The sequence below is a fragment of the Phascolarctos cinereus genome, unplaced genomic scaffold (genome assembly GCF_003287225.1).
Source record: "Phascolarctos cinereus isolate Bilbo 61053 unplaced genomic scaffold, phaCin_HiC Scaffold_1;HRSCAF=81, whole genome shotgun sequence".
In the NCBI taxonomy this organism is placed as follows: domain Eukaryota; kingdom Metazoa; phylum Chordata; class Mammalia; order Diprotodontia; family Phascolarctidae; genus Phascolarctos; species Phascolarctos cinereus.
Window position 1 is genome coordinate 176249070 of NW_027555514.1, and position 24376 is coordinate 176273445.

Genomic DNA, 24376 nt, shown 5'->3' on the forward strand with positions numbered 1-24376 from the left:
AAGCTCATCAAAATAATCAGAGAACTCTTCATATCCCCATGTATATACCACTCTGCTTATATATATAATAATCTGAGGAGGAGGAGGGAGAAAATACTAATACCTAAAGAGAACAGTCAAAAGTTTAGTACAGGATATGACATATTAGCAGAGACTTGAAGGAAGCTATGGTTTCTTTTCTTTTTTTTTTTTGCTTTTAGGCAATTGGGGTTAAGTGACTTGCCCAGGGTCACACAGCTAGGAAGTGTCAAGTGTTTGGTCTGAGGCCGGATTTGAATTCAGGTCCTCCTGACTTCAGGGCCGGCGCTCGATCCACTGCGACACCTAGATGCCCCAGGAAGCTATGGATTCTATGTGGTGGAGATGATGACGATGAGGATGAGGAAAATAAGCATGAGGAAAGCCTACTCTAAAAGGCATGGGATTGGGAGATGGAATACTGAGTTTGGAGAGCAGTGAGTGGGCCATTTTGGCTTTAATACAATGTTCATGAAAAGGCATGATAGACAATAATTTTGGAATATAAGGTTATAGCCAGGTTGTATTGAACATTAAATGTTAAATTGAGGGATCTTAATTTTGTCTTAGAGGCAATAGAAAGTCATTGAAAGTTATTAAGCAGGACACTGATATATTCAGACTTCAGGAGAATTTTAGGAATATATTTTTTGACATCTATTTTGACTAGGGCTGCATATGTAGATCTGAGAGTTATCCACATTAAAAAACAGTGAACCTACAGGAAAAGATGAGGGCTCAATACTGGGCTGAGCTAACCCACAGTCAGGGAGTGAGGTATGTATTATTATCTGTAATATTCCCTTCCACCCCACCCCCGCCCCCCCCAAACTTCTGGCTGTGAAAGGGAGGAAAAAGAAATATAGGAGTATAGTTTGAGGGAGTGAAAGGATAAAGCATAAGTTTTTTTTTAAAGGATAGAGAAACCATATTCAGTAATTTAACATGACAGTTATTAAATTATGAGTGAATGTATTTATTTGAATTGCTATAATTCAGTTCTTATGAGACAGAGAATCAAGAAATAGACCTTCTCCACAGCCTCTATACAACCACAAAGAAAGAGGAGAAGCCACTATCACAAACTGTGAAAACTTGATCATCTAAGGCACATGTCACAATGAAAATTTAAGATGTGAGTAAGTTAAGTGTCTTTAGAAATGGTACAATTTTTAAAGAGCACTTTACACGTGGAAAAAATTACTGCAGCTTCCAAGGACACCCAAGTAGCCAGGGCATGGCACAGGTCCTGGAAGAGTCTGATTTAAAGTAAAATGCTTGAGTTTTATGTCACAAACCTCTAACCTCTTCCTTCAATGAAATAAATGAGTTTTTTTCCACATTTAACTTTCACAAAAATGTCTAGTTAGTTTAAAAAAGCCTAACAGAAAAATAAACTACCATATGTTATATAGTTTCCAGAAGACAATGACCTTTTTAATTGAGAATGTGATGAATAGGAACACAAGCTGCTATTATGATCCTGCATAAGGCAGTCATAGAGGCTTGCTGAAAGCCAACTTACATGAAGGACATAAGCATTTAATGAATGAAGAGTATAATTATTAATTTACAATAAAGTCTTCATGGGCTCATACTACTTTTAGATTTTTAAGTAACTGTTAGAACCAGCAAGGGCCAACAAAGAATTTGATTGGGAAAAATTAACTGAGGCAAGGAAGTGATTTTTTTAAAACTAGAATGAATAAAGGCAACTTGATACTTTTATTCAATTTTGTTTTAACTAGTATTTTATTACTTTTCAGATAATTGAGCACTCACAGAGACTGCTTCCAAAAGTGTGCCAGGGCCTAGTTCTTCCAATTGCTAACTTCACTCCTATTCAGAATTAAAACTCTTAGCTTTTTACAATTTATGCTTTTCAAGTAGCAAGACAAGATAGTATGATCTTAATATGCTCCTTTGTTCTTAAGTTTCGTCTATGAAAGTATACAAGTCTTTTTCAAATGTTTTAATTAAAAACAGTCAGCAACTGCATCCATATATATATATATATATATATATATAATATGTATTTCTTTCTATGAATAAATTTTGTATTGAATGCTAATAAGCAGCTACATGTTAGGCTACACATATAAGCAAACTACAAATATAAGAATCATTATAAATAAACACACACAAAAGAAAGCAAATCAGTGATACATGACATCACTAAGAACATTAATATATGAAATAGGAAAAGTTCATCAGAGTTACAACAGCAATATGACACCCTAATGTGGGAGATAATTCAGAGGTTTCCTGCTTAACATCCCAACTGTATCCCTCTTGCCATATGTGTTGGATCCCACATTGGTAGGAGAGAAAATTGCTCCAATATTGTTGTTGGATCGAACTAGAAAGTCAGCCAAGCGCTGCGTCACACATGTGGCTGTGTTGCATTTCCTTTTTTCCAGATGATGACTAAGAATATAAAGCAAAAGTTAAAAGTTAGCATAAGGGAATCAGGGCTTCTGTGTTCAGTTTTCACATCATCCACTAATTGGCTAACTATAGAGGCACCATATATGTACATGGAAAATGAAGGAAAACTATTCAAATAATTGACAATTTTTCCATTTGTAAATTATTTCAGTTTTAACTTAAAAAAATTATGTACCATGGCATCTTATAGGCATAGACTTTTGGTGTGAGCATTGTGAAAATATAGCTATTGCTATTCCCCATGTCGTTTCTGAATCAAGATCACATTTCCCAACACTTTCTCTGTATGTACGTTAAGAACCAGTTCTAATTTTTAAAAATTTTTTAAGTTTTTATTTTTTTAGGCAATTGGGTTAAGTGACTTGCCCAGGGTCACACAGCTAGGAAGTGTCAAGTGTTTGGTCTGAGCCAGATTTGAATTCAGGTCCTCCTGACTTCAAGGCCGGTGCTCTATGCACTGTGCCAACTAGCTGCCCCTCTAATTTTTTAAAAAAGTGACTTTGGTTTACATTCTTCAAACACTTTTTCATTCTGACCTTTACTTATAGCTTAAAACGGTCTATAAATTAAGTATGAAATGTCAAATTAAGATACAACATTGAATATCAAGTGAATTACTTGCCTTGTGTAAATTTCTCTGAGATCATTGGATGTAAGGCATTAGAAAGAAGTGCTAACTCTTGTAAAATCTCATGAGGAATCAGAATTCCACCTGTTCAGGAACTCTGACTTATAATGTAGGAGTTATATTACTGTTAGCATAAATACATGAACATTACTATCATCCTGTCACCTACTTGGCTCTTGAAAAAAAGTTATAGAGTATGCTTTTAATAATTTTAATGATAGGACTAGGTTAAATGTTATATTTAAAAGGTTTTTTACATCAGTCATATTACTATTCAGTATAATGTCTCAAGTACTCTGGAAAAACTATAAAATCATACTGTAGCTTAGTTAGACAATGCCAGCTGTTACAGATTGCTTAACCTGTAGCAGAACTTTTGTTTCCGTCTGATTACATCCCTGAATTTGCTTTTTAAGAATTCTAGCATGCTTTTAAAATGCTACTAGAATAGATACAGAGGTAAAAAGTATCATCCCCCAAAACATAACTTGATTTTTGTAGTTCAGTCACTAACAAGGCAAATATGGAAATGTTTTGACTTCACCCTGTCCTTGAAATAAAATGGATAATTGAACTACATATTGTTTCCTGTATATGAGCCATCAAGGAAAATTTAGACCAAATAAACTGCTTTTATTTCAGAAGCTATTTTTGTGTCAGTTATCTTTCTTATGTATGGAGTGCTAGAATTGGATTCAGGAAGAACTGGGGTTAAAATTCTGGCTCAGATATTTACTAGCTATATGACCTTGTGTGAATCACTTAACCTCTTTATGACTCAGGCAACTCTGTTAATATTTATCTGTTGAGTCACAGATGGATGACAATCTGCATTGATAGATAGAACTCCACCAGTTGACACTGGTAGCTCCCACTGGGGAGCTTACTGGTTAAAGAAACTTCAGTTATTTTGGGTATTTGCTTATTTCTATAAGTCATACTCCTTTTGTAGAGATAGCTGGAGTGTTTCCATGGGATCTAAAGCTTTAAGTTTCAAGTAAAGTGTCTTGGCCCATCTTGGTCCTGGGAACTGATAAAGTAATATGTCTTCGTCGTCTTCTTCTTCTCCTCCTCCTCTCCTCCTCCTCCTCCTCCTCCTCCTCCTTTTTTATGCAATTGGAGCTAAGTGACTTGCCTAGGGTCACACAGCTAGTAAGTGTCAAGTTTTTGGCCTGAGGCTGAATTTGAACTCAGGTCCTCCTGACTTCAGGGCTGGTGCTCTATCCACTGCACCATCTATTTGCTCCATCTTACTCTTCTTAGAAGACATATGGAGACTACAGATCCAGAATGCCAGATGCAGTTGTTCTGTCAGTAGGCTTTATTTGCATGTGTTTTATTTTGTTTTGATCACAACTATGCATTCTGTGGGGGATTAGGGCTATACATAGGTACAGTTTTAAGGGGGAAATGAATGATGTAAAAATGAAAGGCACCAATAAAACTATTAAAAATAAAGTACCTCTATCTATCTATCTATCTATCTATCTATCTATCTATCTATCTACATCATAGAAACAAGATAATTTAGTAGGGCTTATGGTAAGGATAATGGCTGAAGTTCAGGTAACATGGTTTGGAAATGACTAGAAAGTGATATATAGGTGTGGTTCTAACCCACATAAAGACAAAGTTCACCTAATAGAACATAGTCTCCAAGGGACAGAGTCTAAAGTTCTGGTGAGAGGAGGAAGTTCCACCTGCACTTGGCCAATATCTGACTCTGGAATGCTTAGCTCTGATATATGATCTTTTATAATCTTGCCAGAATCAGACCTCTGCCTCATTTCCAGGACATTTCCAAACCATGCTGCCATGTATGTTCCTCAATCTTTGTATTGCTCTCCTCTATATGTTTTCTTTCCTCCATTAGAATATAAACTCCTTTAGGTTAGGAACAATCTTGATTAACTGAATTTGTATCTCCAACCCTTAGCACAATGTCTGATATATAGTAAGTGTTTAATAAATGGTATATTATTCATTTATTCATCCATCCATCCATCCATTCACTTTGGCCAATTATTTAGACTCTACCTCCAAATTGTTTAATTTATTTTCCAATGCTGGTCAAATTATGAATATAATTCCCTTCTCTACTTTTCTGGTATAGATATAGCTATAGTACAGTTTAATAAGCTTAAAATTCTGAGGGCTGAACTCTTGGAAAATAGTTTTAAATTCTGAGGCCACTAAGACCTTTCCTTCTAGCAGAAACAAGCTTATATTTTATCTTGAGGCTTGGGAGTAAGAACAATTTGTTCTAAATACTTTGAACAGGCAATTTTCAAAGATGTAGATAGCTGTAGATTAAATGACTATTAGAAAATTTCAAAATGAGATATGCCCTTACATGAGCTTGGCCAAGGTCTGGAGAAGGAAAAGGAATTAATTTTATAGGCAAAATGTCTAAGAGACTTTGGCCAAGTTGGGAAGTGATAAAAAGGCTATTACCTTAAAAATATCTAACTTGGTTTAGAAACATCAATTTGAGAATCAACAAATTATCAAGATTTTATTAAGTGCCTGTTATTTGCTAGGTATAATGCTAGGGGCTGAGAACATAAAGATAAAAGCAAAACAGTCCCTGCCCCCTAGGAGCTAACATTCCATTGAGGAAGAAGAAATGCAAGCTGTTAATTTTCAACTTATCAAAATTAAAGCCATGTTTAACAACATTAACCTTAAGAAGAAATAATATGGTATGTTAAGCATTGGTTCCTGATGGTAGAACTGTCTTGCCTGTTAAGACATTTCAGATAAACATATAGTTTCAGTTTCAGTAAGGTGAACAAATAATTAACTACCATTACATGAAGATGGTCAAGAAATCCTACTAGAGTTCATTTCACCACCATTTTTTAATGTCCTAGGTTATAGATGAGCTAGACCTGTCTATTTGTCTACCTGGCTACCCACTAATGGTGAACTATCACTGGGACACATGAATTTGAGTTATAAGGCATAAGTGACTTAAAAGAAAAAATACTTTTGGATATTTTGATCTTAAATATTTATGAACATTAACTATAAAGATCTCTAAAATCTCTCCATCTCAAAGGTTGAGTCCATTTTCTTTGCTATAGTACTCTTTCTATCTTTGACTTGTCTTATCCAAGGGTAAGTACAATTAAGATGTAGCATTTCACATGCTGAGGTCAGTAAGCTAGAAGATGGACAAAGGAGTGCATAGAGGGCTCATGAACTACTTTGTCACCCCAAGGTTTTAATTGAACCACCTTCATGTTGTTCAAAGATTGAAATAAAGTAGGAAAAAAACCCCACTGAATCGTAAAATATCAGGACTGGAAGGGCTTTAGAAATCCTCTAGTCCAAACCCTCATTTTATAGGTAAGGACTGTGAAACTCAAAAGAGGTTAAGTAAATCATTCAAGGTGACACTATTAAATAGCAGAGTTGGGACTTGAAAGTAAGTCTCTCGTTTCTCAACCTGGTGGAAGGTACAGACTGGGCAAATACACAGTGCAAATCTTTGCCTCTTATATGTCTCAAATGTAGTTGATTTTCATGTACTTATAGATATTCAACACAAATGGCCTAAATTGTAAATTTTAATGAATAGAAAAATCAAAAATGAAAATGATTGAGTTTCCAAAAGAAGGCTGATGACTTGCTATTGGTTTGATTTTTAAAAAGTCAATTGGAATTTATATTGTTTGTCTAGGCTTTAAATAAAATTAAAGAACTTCATACGATTAAATCCTTCTCCTTTAACCAAACAGAGCAGTGTGGTTTCAACTATCTTAGTTAAAAGCAAAATTCTAGAATTTTTTAAAAAAACAAAACATAAATACTAGGTGGCAATTTAAAGTGAAGAGATTGTGAAACTAATACGCAGATTATTTGAAGACAATGAATTTTAGTGAACTGGGTAACCATTCCATCTCCAAGTGAGAGCTATATAATAACAGGCAAAGCTATGTAGAGACATGTTTCATAAATGTGCTCAGTAAATGTCTACTAGGTAATGAAATAAATGATTCAAGATATAGACAAAAATACTAAGTAATACTGCTAATTTTCCTGTCATAATGCCATTGTGTTGCCAGCTTAAGAGGAACTTCATGTCAGTTTTAGAGTTATTTTTAATCTGTGAAAAAACAATAATTGAGAACTAGTTATAGTTCTGAGGGCACCTTGTAAACCAGGTAAGTTACAGCAAGACAAGTGAATATGTCAGTTCCTTCTGCTTGATATAGCACATAAATGATGTAGAAATGTTTTTACATATTGGAAAAAAAGTAAGTGCTAGTTCTATAATTCTATATAGCAAATGTTATGTTTCAAATAATTGAATTCATTGCAAAAGTAAATTTGATTGTTCTCTATTTTGTAAGGTATGTTAAGTCCAGCTCTTTAGAATTATGTAAAGGCAAAGTTGACTTAAACCCAAACAAATATTCTTAATGTTATTTTATGACACCTTGACTGCAGTGGTTCTATGGTGTAAAGGGAGAATTATATTTTTCAAACAAATAAAAAAATTCTCAGAAAAAAACATAATTAGCAGCTGTCATTTGGACTTGGGGCTTAATCTTGAAGATAATATTTAAGTGATAACACACCCTTAAAAATGTTTCATACCATAGAATAATGGGAGTACATATCATTTAAAGTTAGTCCTTAACTATATAGTATTCTAGCCAGCTCTCTATGCCTCTAAGTTATAGAGATGGTGCCAACCTGCTTTTGGTAGAGGGAATTTCCTCACTGGGGAGTTCCTATATCAGTGGAATCACAGATCTAATTCCTATTTTCAGAGTATTGATGTGAATTTTGAGTATTTAAAAAGTATTAATATGTATTAATTTTTGATAAAAATGAAATCCCTCCCCAATATAACCCATCTGGTGCTAACAACTGGCTTTCCAAATTTTTTTTTTTCAAATTTAACTTAACAATGTAACTTGTCTCTTGGACATATCTATACATTTTACTTCCCAGGAGTAGATTTAAATGTTTTGGTAGTTACCCAAATCCCTTCAACAGAACTTAACAAGTAAAGAGCAGGCACAAAATATGTGTAATATTTAGCTATTCCCCAGTTCAAAATGTATCCATCTGAAGTCTTTGCTTTTTGAATCAACAACATAAGAGAAGCTAAAGGAATACCTTTTTGTTTTTCCTGCTTCTTGTTCAGGCACCATTCCACTAAGTTCCAACAGTGTATTTCTTGACAGAATTGGCAATATCCATTCCTGTCTGTCAGAAGTTCTATAGGAGAGATCACCAGCCACTGACATCAGTCTTTAAAGAACACAGAATACAAAGCACAGTTGAACAGCTTACTGTTCTTAGGCAAGATTTATCATTCAGAACCCCATGGAAATATTATATAATGGATTTCTCAAGCTTTAAAAAATAAGTACTAGAAAGTTACCAACCTATCAATAGGTGTAGCCTCCAGATAGCTTAAAGCAACAGAGAACACAATAAGGACAACTGGCAGCTTTAGATTGCACATTGCTTCTTCCTATATTTTTTTGGAAAGAATGATTTAGAACAGAAATTAAGAATTCCTTGCAGCTCTGACTCCAGTGATATCCCAAATCACAAGCTGTGTTTAAAAAAAAAATCCGATCAAACTTCATAGTTAAGGAGGACCACAGTTCAGATTGCTATATTCCTTCAATTCATGAAATTAATTTTTTCTTAACTCCCCTCCTTGCTTTTCCAAACTATCTTTGATCATTTGAAATTATGGTTCATCTTCCTTTTAATTTTTCTTTGAATAAATGACAAAAAGTACTATCCCAATCTGTCCAACTGCCCCAAACAAGTACATACTTTAAATATCAGAAATAGGAAATTCTTTACCTTTTACTGCTTAAAGGACTGAAGAAATCAGAAAAGCTCTCTCTCTCTTTTTTTTTTTTGCTGGCAAGAAAGGTACACGAAACAATTCCAAGCTTGCATCCACTTCTGGAGTAATCCCCCCCCCCACCCCTTTGCTACCTAGTAATACTGCTTTTATATACCCTTCACACCTTTCTCGGCTCTGACATCAGGCAGCTTAGAGAGACTGTTATTAATTTCCATCCCTATAGATAGAATGTGCCTCATAGAGAGCAGAGAAAGGTGGGTCATTATTACATTAACATATCAGTAAATATTAACATAGCAGATACAGGGTGTTTTGTGCAGGTAATGTTGTGTCATACACATAAAAAACCTTCTCATTTTACATCTTGATGAAACAGCAGGCTAACTGCTTCTTGTAGGAATTTTCAAGGATTTGATGCTGTATTGTCATTAGCATGGAAATGATGAATTAGTGAAATATTAATACAAGCAACTTAAGCCCAATCTCACTACCCAACAACATTCTGCCTAAAGACAAACATGAAGTACAGAACAGAGTAATGAGAAATCATGGAAATATAAGTAAAATCAAAATACCAAATTGGGGAAGGGACTAAGACAAAAGTGGACAACTGTTAAAGTGTAAATAAAAGAGAAATCTTTTCTCTGTAAATAAACATAAAAATCATTTATAGTAACTTTTCCCAATAACAGTTTACAGAGATGTATAAAAGGAAGCAAATGTTTAAAAAGTGAAAATATTTCCAGGTTGTCACCTCTGTCCATGTTTAAATACATGGACATTCATGTACATAATATACATAATATACATGTAGGATATGTACATAATACAGATAAAAACCATTCTTACTTAAATCTCCATTCTAAAAGTAGTATTTCTCCTTAAATTTTTAATTGTGATATCATGTACTTTGTATATTTTAAAAGAAATGTTATTTTTATTTTAAAATTATGAATATTTCAAAAATGTTTTAATTATTAAAAATGTGGGCAATTTATGGCCCTCCAGACAGGATAGCAACGTAGTTGCTTTCCCTAAACCACAGAAACTCTAAAACTTCTGAAAACAGAAATTTAGCCCAAATATATGGTAGTTACAGATGAATCCTTAAGACAAAAAAAAAATCAGTCAGCATCCACACATTTAGCCCACTCCTTATAATGGGTATAGCAGATACAGACAAACTCAGGCTTCCAGTTGTAGGAACTCTAGGCAGTGATTGATCTGAATATCTTTCTCTAAAACCCTAATATATATATGTATTCCTTTTACCAATGAAATCAAATTCCCAGTCCCTACCTATTGTTTTTCAGGCAATACTTAAATGTATACACAATTAATTGTGTGCATATAATTCTGTATGTATGATATATAGATGTATAAATATACACATAGTATTCATATTATAGGTATATATGTATATATTCATACATACTTGTATGTGTGAAATAATTTTGGTGTGGATTCTGAATAAAAACTCTAAGTATTTATACACACATGTACACATTCATATACATACTATTATATATACACAGACATATACACATGTATTTATACATATATGTATATATGTACATACATTTGCTTTTTTATTCATTATGCGGCTCCCATCTTCTCCCCTCCCCAACCCCCTTTTATTGTTTTAACCCATTTACCTTCAAAGTTATGATTGTTAAGCTTCTGTTTTCCAATCTCTGACTAAATGTTAGGAATTTTATTAATGTTGTGCTTGGAGAGTTTGTGACTGCACCCATAACTTTTAGAAGAAGAAAACAAGTAGACCTTTGTGGTCACTATAAAGTCCACAACATTTAAAGTAAGCTAATTATTATAAAAAGGTGTTACACAGGTCTTTTCCATAACTATTAGTGGGGGAAAGTTTTTTTTTAAACTAAATAAGAGATAAAAGCTGTCACAGAAAGACAAAATAAGAAAATTATGATTATTCAAAAGTTGAAAAAGTTTTTTTTCTTTTTTTCTTTTTCACAAAAATTCAATGTAGCTAAGATAAGAAATGCAGCTGTTGATTAAGGTAAAAAAATCTTTCTGTCAAGTATCTCTGATAAAAAAAAGGATGTCCAATGGATGGATGAACATAAAGTTATTAATAACAAAAATAATTCCCCAGTGAATAAGTGGTCAAAGGATATGAATAAACAGCTCTTAAAAGGAGACTCTTAAGCTATCAACAATCGTATGAAATATTGCTTCAAATCACAAATGAGAAAAAACACAAATCAAACAACTGAGATTTCATCTTTTTTAAAATCAGACGTTGATTTATTATTTTGTTGATTTCTAGATTTTAGAAAGTGATAGAGAAAATGTTAATAATTCATATTAAACTTAAAAGTGTGTCATTTATGCAAATTTTTTTCACCAGTATGTCCCTGCTTTAATCTCAGCACTTTCACTCAGTTATAAAAAGTTAAGCATTTTATCCACCTTTAGGATAATCCACTGAATATTAAACAGCAAGGAACAGCTTCAATTTATCTTTGGATTGATTCTATCTGAACTTCACCCAACATAAAAAAGTGAATAATGAAGTAATAAAAATGATCATAACAATGTTTTCCATCATTTGCCCTTTATTCACCGTCTTGTGAGATAGAGTTAGCATTATTATGTCCATTTTACAGATGAGGAAACTGAGGCTCAGAGAGTTTAAAATATTCACTAGTGGTCATTATGTATGCATGAGGCTATCCTGCTTATGATTCCCTCTGTCATTGATGATGTGTAGAAAAAAGAGAGAAAACAACTTTACCTTAGGAAATGGGGGTATCCATTTACTTTGAACATCCACAATTATAGACAAGAAAATGAGATTCACCTTTCATCTAGAAAGCTGGAAAAGATGACAAAAGATGGAAACATTCAATACTAAATGGCATTTGAGAAGAAAGGCACACTAATATATTATTGGTTGAACTGTGAATTGCTTCAACTATTCCAGAAAGAAATTTGGAATTATATTTTTAAGAAAATGATTAGACTACACATACATTTTACACAGATCCTACTGAAATATCTCCTCAAGGAAATAAAAACCAGAAAAGAGTGCCATATAAATTAAAATTTTCTTAGTAGTTGTTGAAGGTAATTCTAAAACTAGCACTCTCTTAGTTCCAGTTCTTTGTTTTGTATCTTCCTCTTTTAAGTATCAAAACCATATTTGTTTCATAGAAAGAATTTGTGAGCATCCTTTCTTTGCTTATTTTGCAAACAGCTTATATAACTGGAATTAGTTGTTCTTTCACTATTTGATTGAATTCTTTTGTACAACTGTGTGGTCCTGGGTTTTAAAAAATTTTTTTAGAAGATCATTTGTGGCTTGTACAACTTCTATTTCTTAGAATGAGTTATCTAAATATTCCATTCCTTAATATATTAATCTGCTTTTTTGGTACATATTTATAAATTCCATCTAAATAATCAGTTTTGTTGGGAAAATATAATAATTTCCTATATTTCTTCACTTGTGATTTCTTATTTTTCATTTTTAATTCTGGCAAATAGGTTCCCTCGTCTTTAAAAATGAGCCTAATTAATTAGTTATTTTCATCCTTCCTGCAAAAAAAGACCCCAACTTCCCCTTTCATTTATCAATTCATGTTTACATTTAATTTTTTAAATTTCTTCTTTGATTTTCATAATTTCCATTTTAGGGTTCAGTTAAATTTTAAATATTTGCTGGTTTTCAGGCTTTTAATTGCATGTACAATTAATACATTATTTTCCTTTTTTGTTGAACATATTTAGGGACATGAAATTTTCCATCAGGAGCGCTTTGGCGTTATCCCATAAATTGTGGTATGTTGCCTCACTATTGCCATTTCCTTTGATGAAATATTCTGTTGTTTCTATGATTTGTCATCTGATCCATGAATTCTTTTGGGATTGAATTATTATTTTGAATGATTTTTTCATCCTTTCTCCAAAAGCCCTTTATCAAAGATAATTTTATTGCATTGTGATCACTAAAGGATATGTTTGATATTTTTATTTTTCTGCTTTGGTTTGTGAGGTTTTTATACCCGGGCAAATTTGGTGATTATACCCTGATGAAATTTTGCAAAGTGCAATATACAGCTGAGAAATATGTACATCCCTTTCTGTTATCATTTAACAATTGCCAGACATACGTACATATGTGTGTGTGTGTGTGTGTGTGTGTGTGTGTGTGTGTAACTTTCTTAAAATTCTATTCACATATTTGATTGTATTCTTTTTTATTTTTTGGTTAGATTTGTTTAGGTCTGAGCGGAGGTAGATTGAGACAACCAGGTATTATAGTTTTCTATTTCTTCATCTGGTTTAGATGAAATTGAGGTTCATGAGCAGCCTGCTTCACCATCACTTCCTCCATATCTTATAATCTTCTGTATGCTTATATATATATATAAGATAATAAATCCCATTCTCTTCTTCTCACTTTCTTTTTTATTGTATTCCTTTTTCTTTTTGTAACAACCTCTGGCAAAGCACTGGCTGACCACAAAACCTCCTGGGATGTATAGTTCTTCCTGGTTTTGGAAAAGAAAACATTAGAAAGATATTAGCTCTATGATAAAGAGTGGTAGTGGAGGAAGAAGTTTTGTTTTTGTCTTTGTTGTTTTTCCACTCAAGACAAAGACAGGGATCTGAGGAGGGCAAACTCTTGAAGAGAAGAAGGAAGAGGTGATGTTTTTATCCCAGTGCAACTTTAGGATACCAGAACAGCTACTAGTGGTGACCACATCTGCCTTGTCCTTTTGTAAGACTATGAGAGATGACCTCCATCTGAATGGACAAAGAAGATGTATGTAAGAGTATGAATGTGTGTTTGTGTGTGTGACTGTGTGTGTGTGCTTTATCTTGGGTGCTAACTAGCCCAGGAGCTCTGAGAGGAGCAATGGGTAGGTCCTACCCTGTTCCAGCTTACTACTGTTTGTGTTTCTTAAATTTATTCTGTTATGCCTTTATCAGATTTAATATTATTTCTCATAAACACCTATGATCAACCATGTCCTTATATTGCTATATGTCCCTTTGTTTTTCTCAGGACAGCACAATGGGAGCTATGTAAGAGGACGTCTTCTTAGCCCTCCCTGCGATCTCCACCCACAGCCCATTGTTAGAGAATTTTACTCTCTAACTGGGGACTTCAGCACAAGCTACACATTTAATAATTAATCTTCTCAGGGCAGAATCACCATGTATTTGGGCCCTATTATATAAACCTATCTCATAAATGGTAGTCAAGGTTATACTTTCCTTTTCTTTTTTCTCTAAGATCATCAAAACATAATAAAACTACCGAGTCCTCTGCCTTAATTAATTCCTCTTTGATCCATGAAAGCATTTGTATTTTGAAGGAACACTTACTTCTTTTCATCATTACAATACCATATTTCATCATCTTTTGTCATTATATTTCAGTTGCTCAGATATATTTTTCCTTACTGTGTTTCTCTTGACTGCTGTGTTTGCATTTCAAAGTATCTACTCAGGTGTAGATACGTTTTCTGATCTCTTTATTAGGAATAATTAGAAATATATTTTATGAAAGTCCATTTTTTTTTCACTGTAAGATTATACTCAGGTTTGCTGGATGTTATTTTTTGGTGGTAAACCTTTATGTATTGCTTTTTAAAATACATTCCAAACTATAAAGTTATTTCATTTGAACAAGGACTGCCCAAGTAAATATCAAAACCCAAGGTTGGAGTTCTATCCACTGTGCCACCTAGCTGCCTCTTACCTCACTATCTTAAGTTGCCTTTCTGTGAATTCTTAAAGCCTTCAATTACTTTTTTTTTTTTACATTTTGGTGTTTAATTGGGGATTTAAAATTTTTCTTTTTCTAGTTTTTGCAGTTGCATGCCTAATTCATTGATAAGAGCAAAAGACCCGCCCCCCCCCCCCTGCCAAGTAGCCAGATTACATTATATCAAGTGTACATCAAAAAGACTATGCTGTAGGCAATAGTTGTGAGGATCTTGAAGGATTGATTTACAATTATCTTAAAGAAGAGAAGATAAGAAAATGTGAGGAGAAAACTGAGGCTTTACTGATACCAAAAAAGGGTGAGTAGGGAATGAAGAGAATATCAACTACCTTTGAGAATATCAATTAATTATACACTTACTTTCACTTCTATATAATTTTTTTCCTGAAAATTATCTATACATGCATTAAAAACATTCTTGATAAGAACATTCTTAGTAAGGAACAGGTAGGCTTCTACGAGTAATCTTCCAAAATAAACCGCATCTTTCTTATCATACAATTGACTGAAAGATATAGAGGATAAAAGATCACATTATGGTCAGTGTTTGTTGACCATTCATTTAAAAATAACTTTTGATTTGGTAGAACAAAATGCGGCTTTAGAGGATCTCTTCCAACAAAATATTTCCCATCCATATGTCAAAATTATTTCAGATTTCATGAAAAACAGAATAACAGAAATGATCTTGTTTAATGAGTTGACCCAGCATTAAACAAAAGAAAGAGAACAGGTTGGATTGCCTTTGGGAAATTTCAAAGTTCTTTAATGAAATCCCTCTTCTCCCAGAAACAAAGCTCCATCTAGTTAACACCAGTGTTCCACCAACGTTTTCATATAACATAAACAACATGGTCCTTGAAGAATTAAACACTTATTGATGACATAAAAGGCAAAAGAAGGGTTTGTAGCACATAAGAGTAGGCTACAACATATAACAAATAAGGAACTTTGAAGAAGAGCCAGACTAAAGGACATTATCAGGGAAATTGATAAAAAAGATGAGTTTTCAAATTACATTTTAAGAGCTAGGGATAATGGGTAGATTGCTTGCAGGTTTAAAACAAAAATGAGGAAGGCCCCTAGCATGTGGAGGGGTTCTTCTGCAGCAAACTTATGGGAGAACATGAACAAAAATCTAAAAGAACAAGAAAATAAATTTTTTTTTCCTTTTTAGGCAATTGGGGTTAAGTGACTTGCCCAGGGTCACACAGCTAGTAAATGTCAAGTGTTTGGTCTGAGGTCAGATTTGAATTCAGGTCCTCCTGACTTCAGGGCTGGCATTCTATCCACTGTGCCACTTAGCTGCCCCCAAAAAAATAGTTTCAATAACCATAAGGTGCCCATCATTTACATAGATAAGTGAAGTACTTGGTGTTAAAAGAGTTTGGTTTTAAAAAATTAAATATTCATTTAGATTTTTTTTTGAGTTCTCCATTCTCTTCCTTTTTCTAACCCTCCTGCACCCATTGAGAAGGCAAGTAATATGATACCAATTATACATGTGAAATCATGCAAAATGTATTTCCTTATTAGTTATGTTGAAAAAAAAGCAAGAAAAATAAAATGAAAGAAAATTTGTTTCAATCTGTACTCAGTTCATCAGTTGTCTTGGATCATTCTACTGTTCAGAGTAGTTAAGTCTTTCCATTTGATCATCATTACAATATTGCTGTTACTGGGCACAATGTTTTCTTGTTCTGCTCACTTCACTTTGCATCAGTTCATATGTTTTCTTGGGTTTTTCTGAAACCATACTGCTCATCATTTCTTCTAGTACAAAAGTGTTCCATTGCAATCATATACTACAACTTGTTCAGCCATTTCTTAATTGATCGGCATCCCTTCGATTTCCAATTCTTTGCTACTACAAAAAAGAGCTGCTATAAATATTTTTTGTACATATAGGTCTTTCCCCCCCTTTTTGCATCTCTTTGGTGTATAGACCCAGTATTGGTATTGCTGTGTCAAAGGGTATGTCCAATTTTATAGCCCTTTGCAGAAAGTTTTAAATTTTTCTCCAGAATGGTTGGACCATTTCACAATTTCTCCAACAATGCATTAGTGTACCTATTTTTTCATATAGCCTCCAGCATTTGTCATTTTCCTTTTCTGTAATGTTAGCCAATCTGATGGGTGTGAGATGGGACCCCAGAGTTGTTTTAATTCTCATTGCTCTAGTTTTTGGTGATTTAGAGAATTTTTTTCATATGACTATTGATAGTTTTGATTTCTTCTTCTGAGAATTACTTGTTCATTTTGACCATTTATCAAATAAGAAATGGCTCTTTTAAAAAAATATAAATTTGGCTCAGTTTCCTTATGTATTTGAGAAATGAGACCTTTAACAGAGAGACTTTCTGTAAAAAAGTTCCTCCCAGTTTCCTGCTTTCTTTCTAATTTTGGCTGCATTGGTTTAGCGTGTGCAAACCCTTTTAAATTTCATATGATCAAAATTACTCATTTTAGCTGTCATAACCCTCTTTATCTTTTGTTTTATCATAAACTCTTCTCTTATCCATAGATAAAACAGGTAAAATTTTCCACACTCCCTAATTTGCTTGAGACATCACCCTTTATGTCTAAATGATATCACCTTATCTTGATATATGTTGTAAATGTTGTTCTATACTTAGTTTCTACTGGACTGCTTTCCAATTTCCCCAGCACTTTTTGTTAAATAGTAAGATTAATATAATTCAGTTCCTCCAGTAGAATGTCTAGAATGTCCACTTTGTGGTCATTGGATGAGGATTTCACAGAGTATCAACAGCTAACTTATAATTTACTCTGTGATTCTTAGCACTTTTGGCCCCCTTTTTGCCTCTCTACCACTCTGTCCCTGCCACTCCCACTGACAGTCCAGGAGGCATTTCATGTGTAATTTGGAGTTTAGGCCTTTTTCATTTTCATGACTCTCCTCATGGATAGAGAGTATGATTATTCAATGCTATGTGCCGTCTTGAGGGATAAAGTTGTCCAGAACTGGGGATAGGAAAGATTCTTCTTCTGGCTTCTGGCAGGAATAGACCAAGAGGGCTCCAGTTTTTCTTGGAGAGGCCCCTAGAGGGAAGGATTTTGGGAGGAAGTAGACATGTCAGTGTACAGTTTCTCTACTTTATTCTAGTCAAAATTCATTCTCTTCATCTTCTCTCTTTTGTTCTGAAACTGTGTGCATCTCTTGCTGTAAATTACAATTAAAAGGATCTTTCTTTTTCCCAAGATCTCACCAACTCCATGCCTCATACAGAAATGAAACATTGAGTAATCATTTCCCCCACCAAAGATGAGAAACTTATGCCAATGTTCCAGGCTAGAACCCCAGGTTATACATGGGTTGCCATGGGCAAAGTATTTGTTACCAAGTACTCTGCCTACTAGTAATGAGCCTCTTTGCACTTAGTTAGGCATGTTAGAATACAGAATCTGGTAACTAGTTTGTAACCGGCACTGGATTCTAAGCCTTTCCATATTAGTAGAACCTGTGAAAACTTGTGTTCGACTGCCATTATCTTTGAGAATTTAGGTATGATAATCCTTTGTACTTTTTGCATGAAATATTCATTCTTTTTTGCCATTTCTTAAAAAATGCAGAACAGTAATTTGTAAGTCCCAAAAGCAAAAGAGTATTTTCTGACACTCCTTTCATATCTTTTGCCAGATTCAAAACTTGTGAATAAGGTGTTCACAGAGAGAGAAAGGCCTACATGACAGAATCCAAGGTGAGAGTGAGCAATGCCTTCTCGCTTACAGCTTAATTTTATTTTTATGGGTTTGTGGGAGAGATAATTCTGTCCCTTGTAGTTTGCATCTTTGGATTTTTAAAGAGTTTTTAAAGAAAGTTCTAAACAAATATATAAACCTACATTTTAGGATTTCATTTCAGTATGTTCAAAAAAGGAAAGAGATATTCCTAAAGAAGAATAAGATGTTATGACTTTTGTCATATTTCTTCATTGTATTAGTTTTCCTTTGTTTTTTAGTTTTCTTAGCTTCTCTGCTGTTTCCCCTCCTTCATAAACTTTTGGGACTTAATTTTGTTGAGGGTGGAGGACTGGTTGATTTCTGGATGAAAGAGAGATCCTCTAAGAATGTTTGGTAAAGGCTGTAGGGATTGTTCACCCAATCTGCAATATTTCTTTGACTTAGTAACTGCTCTAACAGCCACTGTGAGGAAGGAGGTTGTAGAGAGCAGTTATCATTTGGGTTCTGGGGTAGTGATGGAAAACCCCAAATAGTGATGGATTCTGGAATCCATCTGGTGAGGTCCTTTGTTGAAAATAAGTATAGATGATTTGGTCTGGTCCATTATTGCATGAGACAACAGGGTCATTGTTAATGCAACCTGATAAAGTGCTGATCTATATTTTATCAGAGGTCTTAGAGGAGGGAAGAATGGTGGGGAGAATTTGGGCAAAAATCAATAAAGTCAGAAGAAGAAATGATTTTGTCATTTGAGTTTGCTATAGACAACTGAGACAGAAATGAAATCAATGAGCAGTTTGGACACAGTAGACAAGCCTGTCCCAGAGACATGCTTTAGTTTTAACAGAGCTCTTTGCTAACCCATTTGAAGCAATTCCATGGATAAGGGTGGAGGTGTGTCATGAGAGCACAAAGAACTGGGTAATACTTTCAGGTACTCTTAGGGATGAACACATTAAACATCCACCCTTAAGTCTGTTATTTGACTCCTTCATTACCTTAATTTGTTCACACTAGGTTAAAAAACAGTTAAGGGATATATTGTGACTTTACTTCATAAATTACCACAAATATAGAAAGTGCTTAATTAATCAATTATTTATCTCTGAGACCTCACCTTCAGCTTATGAAACATGAAGAAACTCCTTTTTCAATAAGCTTTCTCTCTTCCATCAATCTCAAACTCCAGTCTCATATTCTGTGGACCAAAATTCGGCCTGAAGTGAACCCAGGGTGGGACCAAAACAACAACAACCACCCCGAAACAAACAAACAAAAAACCCCCCAAAAACCACCTCTCAAGAATGAAATTCTAAAGATTCAATTCTGGTGAGGAGGAAAAACTGGAGCTGTCTGAAGATCCCAATGCTGATGCATGGGGAACTCAATTAGTAATTTGGATTAAAAATTGATATTAATAGATGATGGAAGCAAGGGATTGTTAAAGAGCATGAGTACCAGAGAGTTACACGGTGCTGTAAAAATCCTAGCAGCAGTTTTAAAATTCAGAATAAATAGGCTGGCAAGGGAAGCTAAGGAAAACAAAAACATGATTTTTTAAAATAGCTATGTTAATGAAAGAGAATTAAAGAGGATAAAACCACTGCCAGGGAAAGATGGGTTGATAACTGACAAGAGAGGCAGTTAGGCGACTTCAGTGTATAGAATACCAGACATGGAGTTAAGGAGTTGTTCTTCATTTGTTTCAGTTGTGTCTGACTCTTCATGGCCCTATTTGGGGTTTTCTTGGCAGAGATACTGGAGTGGTTTGCCATTTCCTTCTCCAGCTCATTTTATAGATGAGGAAACTGAGGGAAATAGGGTTAAGTGACTTGCCTAGGATCACACAGTGTCTGAGGCCAGATTTGAACTCAGGCCCAGAGCTTTATCCATTGTGTCACCTGAGTTCAAATTCAGCCTTAGGAACATACTAGCTGTGTGAGCTCAGGCAAGTCACTAAACCTATCTCCACTACAGTTTTGTCATCTGTAAAATGGGAATAATTGATAGCTCCTACCTTCAAAGATTGTTGTGAGAATAGAATGAGATAACATTTGTAAAGTAGTATTTTCAAAACTTAACACACTGTATAAATGTTAGCTTTTATCTACTATTTGTTGCAAAAGAAGAGCTGTTTAATTATTATTTTGTTTTAATTTTCTCTGTCAAGGAGATTAGCCTTTTCACTGGAAAGGAGAGAACAAAAACAGCTAATAGGGAATCCTTACTTAACATAAGTTCTACTGAACATAGGAAGAGAGCGCCTACATTGTACTGGATGAATTCATGTCACCTGGATCAGATGAGCTACATCTTGGGTCCTGAAAGAACTGACAGATATGATTGGTAAGCTACTGTTAGTGAGAGAAGACAAAAATACAACTATAGAAGATGGAATCAGGGGGAGGTAAAATGATGAATGTAATCCTTTTACCTCCCCCTGATTCCATCTTCTATAGTTGTATATACAACATAAACATATTACTAACCAATAGAAAGAATGTGAACATACTAAATAAAGTCCTAAATGAGTTTAGGTTGACAAGGAAAGCTAATGAGAACAAAAATGGCTATGTTGATTGCAATGATGGTGGCATGGTATCAGAAAAACAGGCAGAACTTCTAGACCATTTCCAAACATTAATTGTTGGTGCTGTAAACATGTAATCTTTATCTAATGGTTTTCTCTCAGTGGAAACAGAAAAGAAAGGAGTCATAGCTGAATGTAAGGACACTATCTCAAATAAAGATGGACAGATGGAAAATCAGATAGAATTGGTTTCCTTATAAACCATACTCAAAAATTGTTATAGCTCTACTTTGAAATCACCTAGAATCAAAGTAATTTTGAGTGTGGGGCAAGAGTCAGATGAAATTCTGCCTTGACACTATATTTTCATTGTTCTTAGTGGAGGTGTAGCTTAGAGTAGAGAAATTGGGAGCAATGGGAAGGAAGCCAGAGAGATAACACCAGGTTTTGATGCTGTTGCTGGGGCAAGACAGAGGATGTCACAGGGAAGTTATCTAGGGGATGGAGGAGGCAAAGAGGAGGAAAGCAAGCAAGATATCTTGTAGTTTCTGCTATGATGAGGGGGACCCAGACAGTCTTTGGGACAAAGACTATAGGGGAAGCAACAATTCAGGGAAAAGGCCTGACATAACCACCAGTTATATAAACAGTGGAGGTCTCTCACAGAAAGTGCCATTGGTTCTCAACAAATTGTCCACTCTGGTTTAAAGCCTTGATGGCCCTGCCATAATTATAGCTTTGCTTCAATACAAAGGGGGTCTTAAGGGTGAGCTAGGAAGACTATTTTCCAATAGAAAATTGTGATTCAGAGTCAAAATATAAAATAAATCAAAAGCTTGTAAATTACTCAGAAACCTTACCCGTGTCTACCATGAATTCCGTCTTCAAGAATAGAGGCAGACTGACAGTCACGGAATATCACACACACACAAAAGTGAAATGACTACATTTTAATAGACAGGAAAAGGCTGCTTATCTATGGGGGAGTTCTTTAAGAATCAGATGTGTCTGTGTGTAGTCATAGCTTCAACTTCTAGTGGAAAAAATGCTAGAATCAGAGTGTGAAGACTTGGGTTTTGAGTCTGTGGTTTTTCCATTTACTCCTTGTATGGCCTTGGGTAAATTACTTCTTTAAGCTGGATAAGTTGTGATCTACTCCAGCAGAGATAGTATCTACACTGGTGAGATCATGGATTCATTGAGTGGACTGATATCCTCTAGGTTAGGTCAGATTACTCTCTGGCAATAAAGTATGGGGCAACTAGAAATTTTTGTGTTTGAATTAGTGCATATAGAAAGAATAATGTCACTTCTGGTTACTTGTTAGATTGTCATTTTTCAAAGCATTTAGTGATGCTTATTTGCATGTAACTAAATGTGAAGGGTTATATGAACATTGCCTTTCAGAAGCTCTAATATTGATAAAAGCATTAGTTGTATGTTAAAGAGATAAATTTCAGCAAGTCAATTGTTTTGATGATGTGTAAGGCAAAATACTAATGAATTTGTTGGGGGTGGTGGTTAAATAAAAGATCATGGTATTCATATGCAAGTGGCAATAACTTTCTAATTGGAGGAAAACTCATAGTGTATTTCCCCCATAAATGTTACTAAGTTACCCTGTCTATAAATATGTAGCAGAGCCTTAAGTATACATTTAACTCCTCCTCTTCACTTCCCCATATCTCCATACTTCTCTATATCACCCCAGGGAGGTAGCATGGTATAGTGAACATTGCCCTGAAGTTAGAATACTGGAATTCAAGTCCCTTTCCTGATGCTCAAAATGTGCGACCTTGGGCAAGTCATCATGGCCTTCTTGTTTTCCTGTTTTGTCCTCTGTATAATAAAACGTTTGGACTAGATGGCTTCTGTGGTTCCTTCGAGTTCTATTTGTTTGGTCTTTTTATCTAGGACTATGCTCTATTAGGAGGGAAAACAAGCCAGAATCTAGATATAATCCAAATTCAAAGTTGTAAGATCACCAGTGAAGGAGTAAAGAAACCCTTTCTTCAACTAGTCTACTAGATTATAAACTCCTTGTTGGTTACTTTGTCTTATTCTTTGCAAACCCTTCATTACCTAGAATAGTCTCTTCTTGAGTATTTCACTACTGTCTAAGGCAACCCATTCCCTCCAATTTTGGTAATTCTAATTGGTAGGAAGTTATTATTTAAGCTTAAATCTTCCTATAACATCTACTCATTGTTTCTGGCTCTGCCTTCTAAGGGCAAAAGTTTAAATTTAAATCCCTCTTTCATGTGATTATCCTTGAATATTTTAAGATTATATTTGGGCAATGGAGTCCCCTCATATCACCACGCAATTGGCCTCCCATAGAGCTATTAGATATTTTGTTTGCATAAATTCATAATAGCTGACATATATGGGTCATTAAGGCTTACAAAGAACTTAATACATTATGTCATTTGTTGTGGCAACTTTGTGATCTAGAGATATTATTATTCCCATTTTACAGATGAGGAAACTAAGGCCCAGAGAGTTCAAATGGCTTGACCATGTTCATATAGTTCACATCAGAGACAGGCTTTGAACTAAGGTCTCTCCTGACTCCAAATGCAGTGTTTTTTTTTTCTTTTACAATACACACCACCTCTTAATGTTGTTACCTCATTGTTAAGGTAGTTATATAGCTGTCTATGTTATGGAACCCAGAATAAGCCATTTTGTATGTTGGGTTTTGCTATTAGTAACTCAGTGTTCATGTTTCTTTAATAAAGGACTGACAGCACCGACTGTGCTTTCTCTTGGTATGAACAGTGATAGGCAAATAAATTCCTTGCCCAAGGAACTCTAACTCATGTGCTATAGTAAACAATTTTTCTCAATCCATATCAAAACTGAAGATAATCTTGGATAAATGGAGTTGGCAAAAGAATATTGGGTACCTCATTAAATTTTGCAGTTTTACCTAAATTGATTTCACCTAATTGCTAAAGATAGTTCAGGGAGCAGCTAGCATTCTAGTATGGACAGAATGTAGAGGATTAAGATAACATAATACTGGAAAAGTAGAAGAAAACAGGATTATCCAGAGCTTTAAATTTCAAGGTTAAATTATTTGTATTTTTTTCTAGAGGCAATAGGTAGCCATTGAAGACTTTTTTTTTTTAAAGCAGCAAAGTGACATGTTCAAATCCATGGCTAAGAAAGATTACATTAGTATCTCTGTGGAAGGAAAAAACTGAAAACAGGGCACATATTAATGAAACTATTGTAATATTACAAGGTAGAAGTTATAACGGTATGAACTAAAGTATAATCATGGGAAAGATAGTTGGTCGATTCAATAACACTTGGCAAATGTTTAGATAAAAAAGTGAGAGGGTGGAGGGAGGGAGAGAAAAGAATCAAGAATGTTTCCAAGTCTGTAAATTTGCATGACTGGGAGTATTAGTGGGGCTCTCA

At 34.5% G+C, this 24376-nt stretch overlaps 1 protein-coding gene and 1 long non-coding RNA gene across 4 annotated transcripts in view; one reads left to right on the plus strand and one right to left on the minus strand.

The window, feature by feature from the left end:
* The window catches only part of LOC110213754 (uncharacterized), a 59492-nt gene that overhangs the window by 10042 nt on the left and 25074 nt on the right, over window positions 1-24376 (plus strand). The window contains exons 2-3 of one of the 2 annotated variants that reach the window (XR_002326104.1): window positions 12705-12755; window positions 13987-14248. This is a non-coding gene — a long non-coding RNA (uncharacterized LOC110213754). Of the gene's footprint in view, window positions 1-12704; window positions 12756-13986; window positions 14249-18373; window positions 18435-24376 lie in introns of those variants that run through there. The other variant, XR_013486974.1, reaches the window with a different exon arrangement.
* Window positions 979-10698, minus strand: IAPP (islet amyloid polypeptide). Of its 2 annotated transcripts, none has more exons than XM_020994202.2 (4): window positions 10595-10698; window positions 8500-8588; window positions 8228-8362; window positions 979-2445 (listed from the first exon to the last, which is right to left on the minus strand). In XM_020994202.2, the coding sequence occupies exons 1-4, from the start codon at window positions 10691-10693 to the stop codon at window positions 2256-2258; spliced, it is 513 nt and encodes a 170-aa protein (XP_020849861.1). In that variant the 5' UTR covers window positions 10694-10698; the 3' UTR covers window positions 979-2255. The 2 variants fall into 2 exon arrangements, with proteins under 2 accessions (XP_020849861.1, XP_020849863.1); XM_020994204.2 differs by having other exon boundaries at window positions 8228-8329; window positions 10595-10696.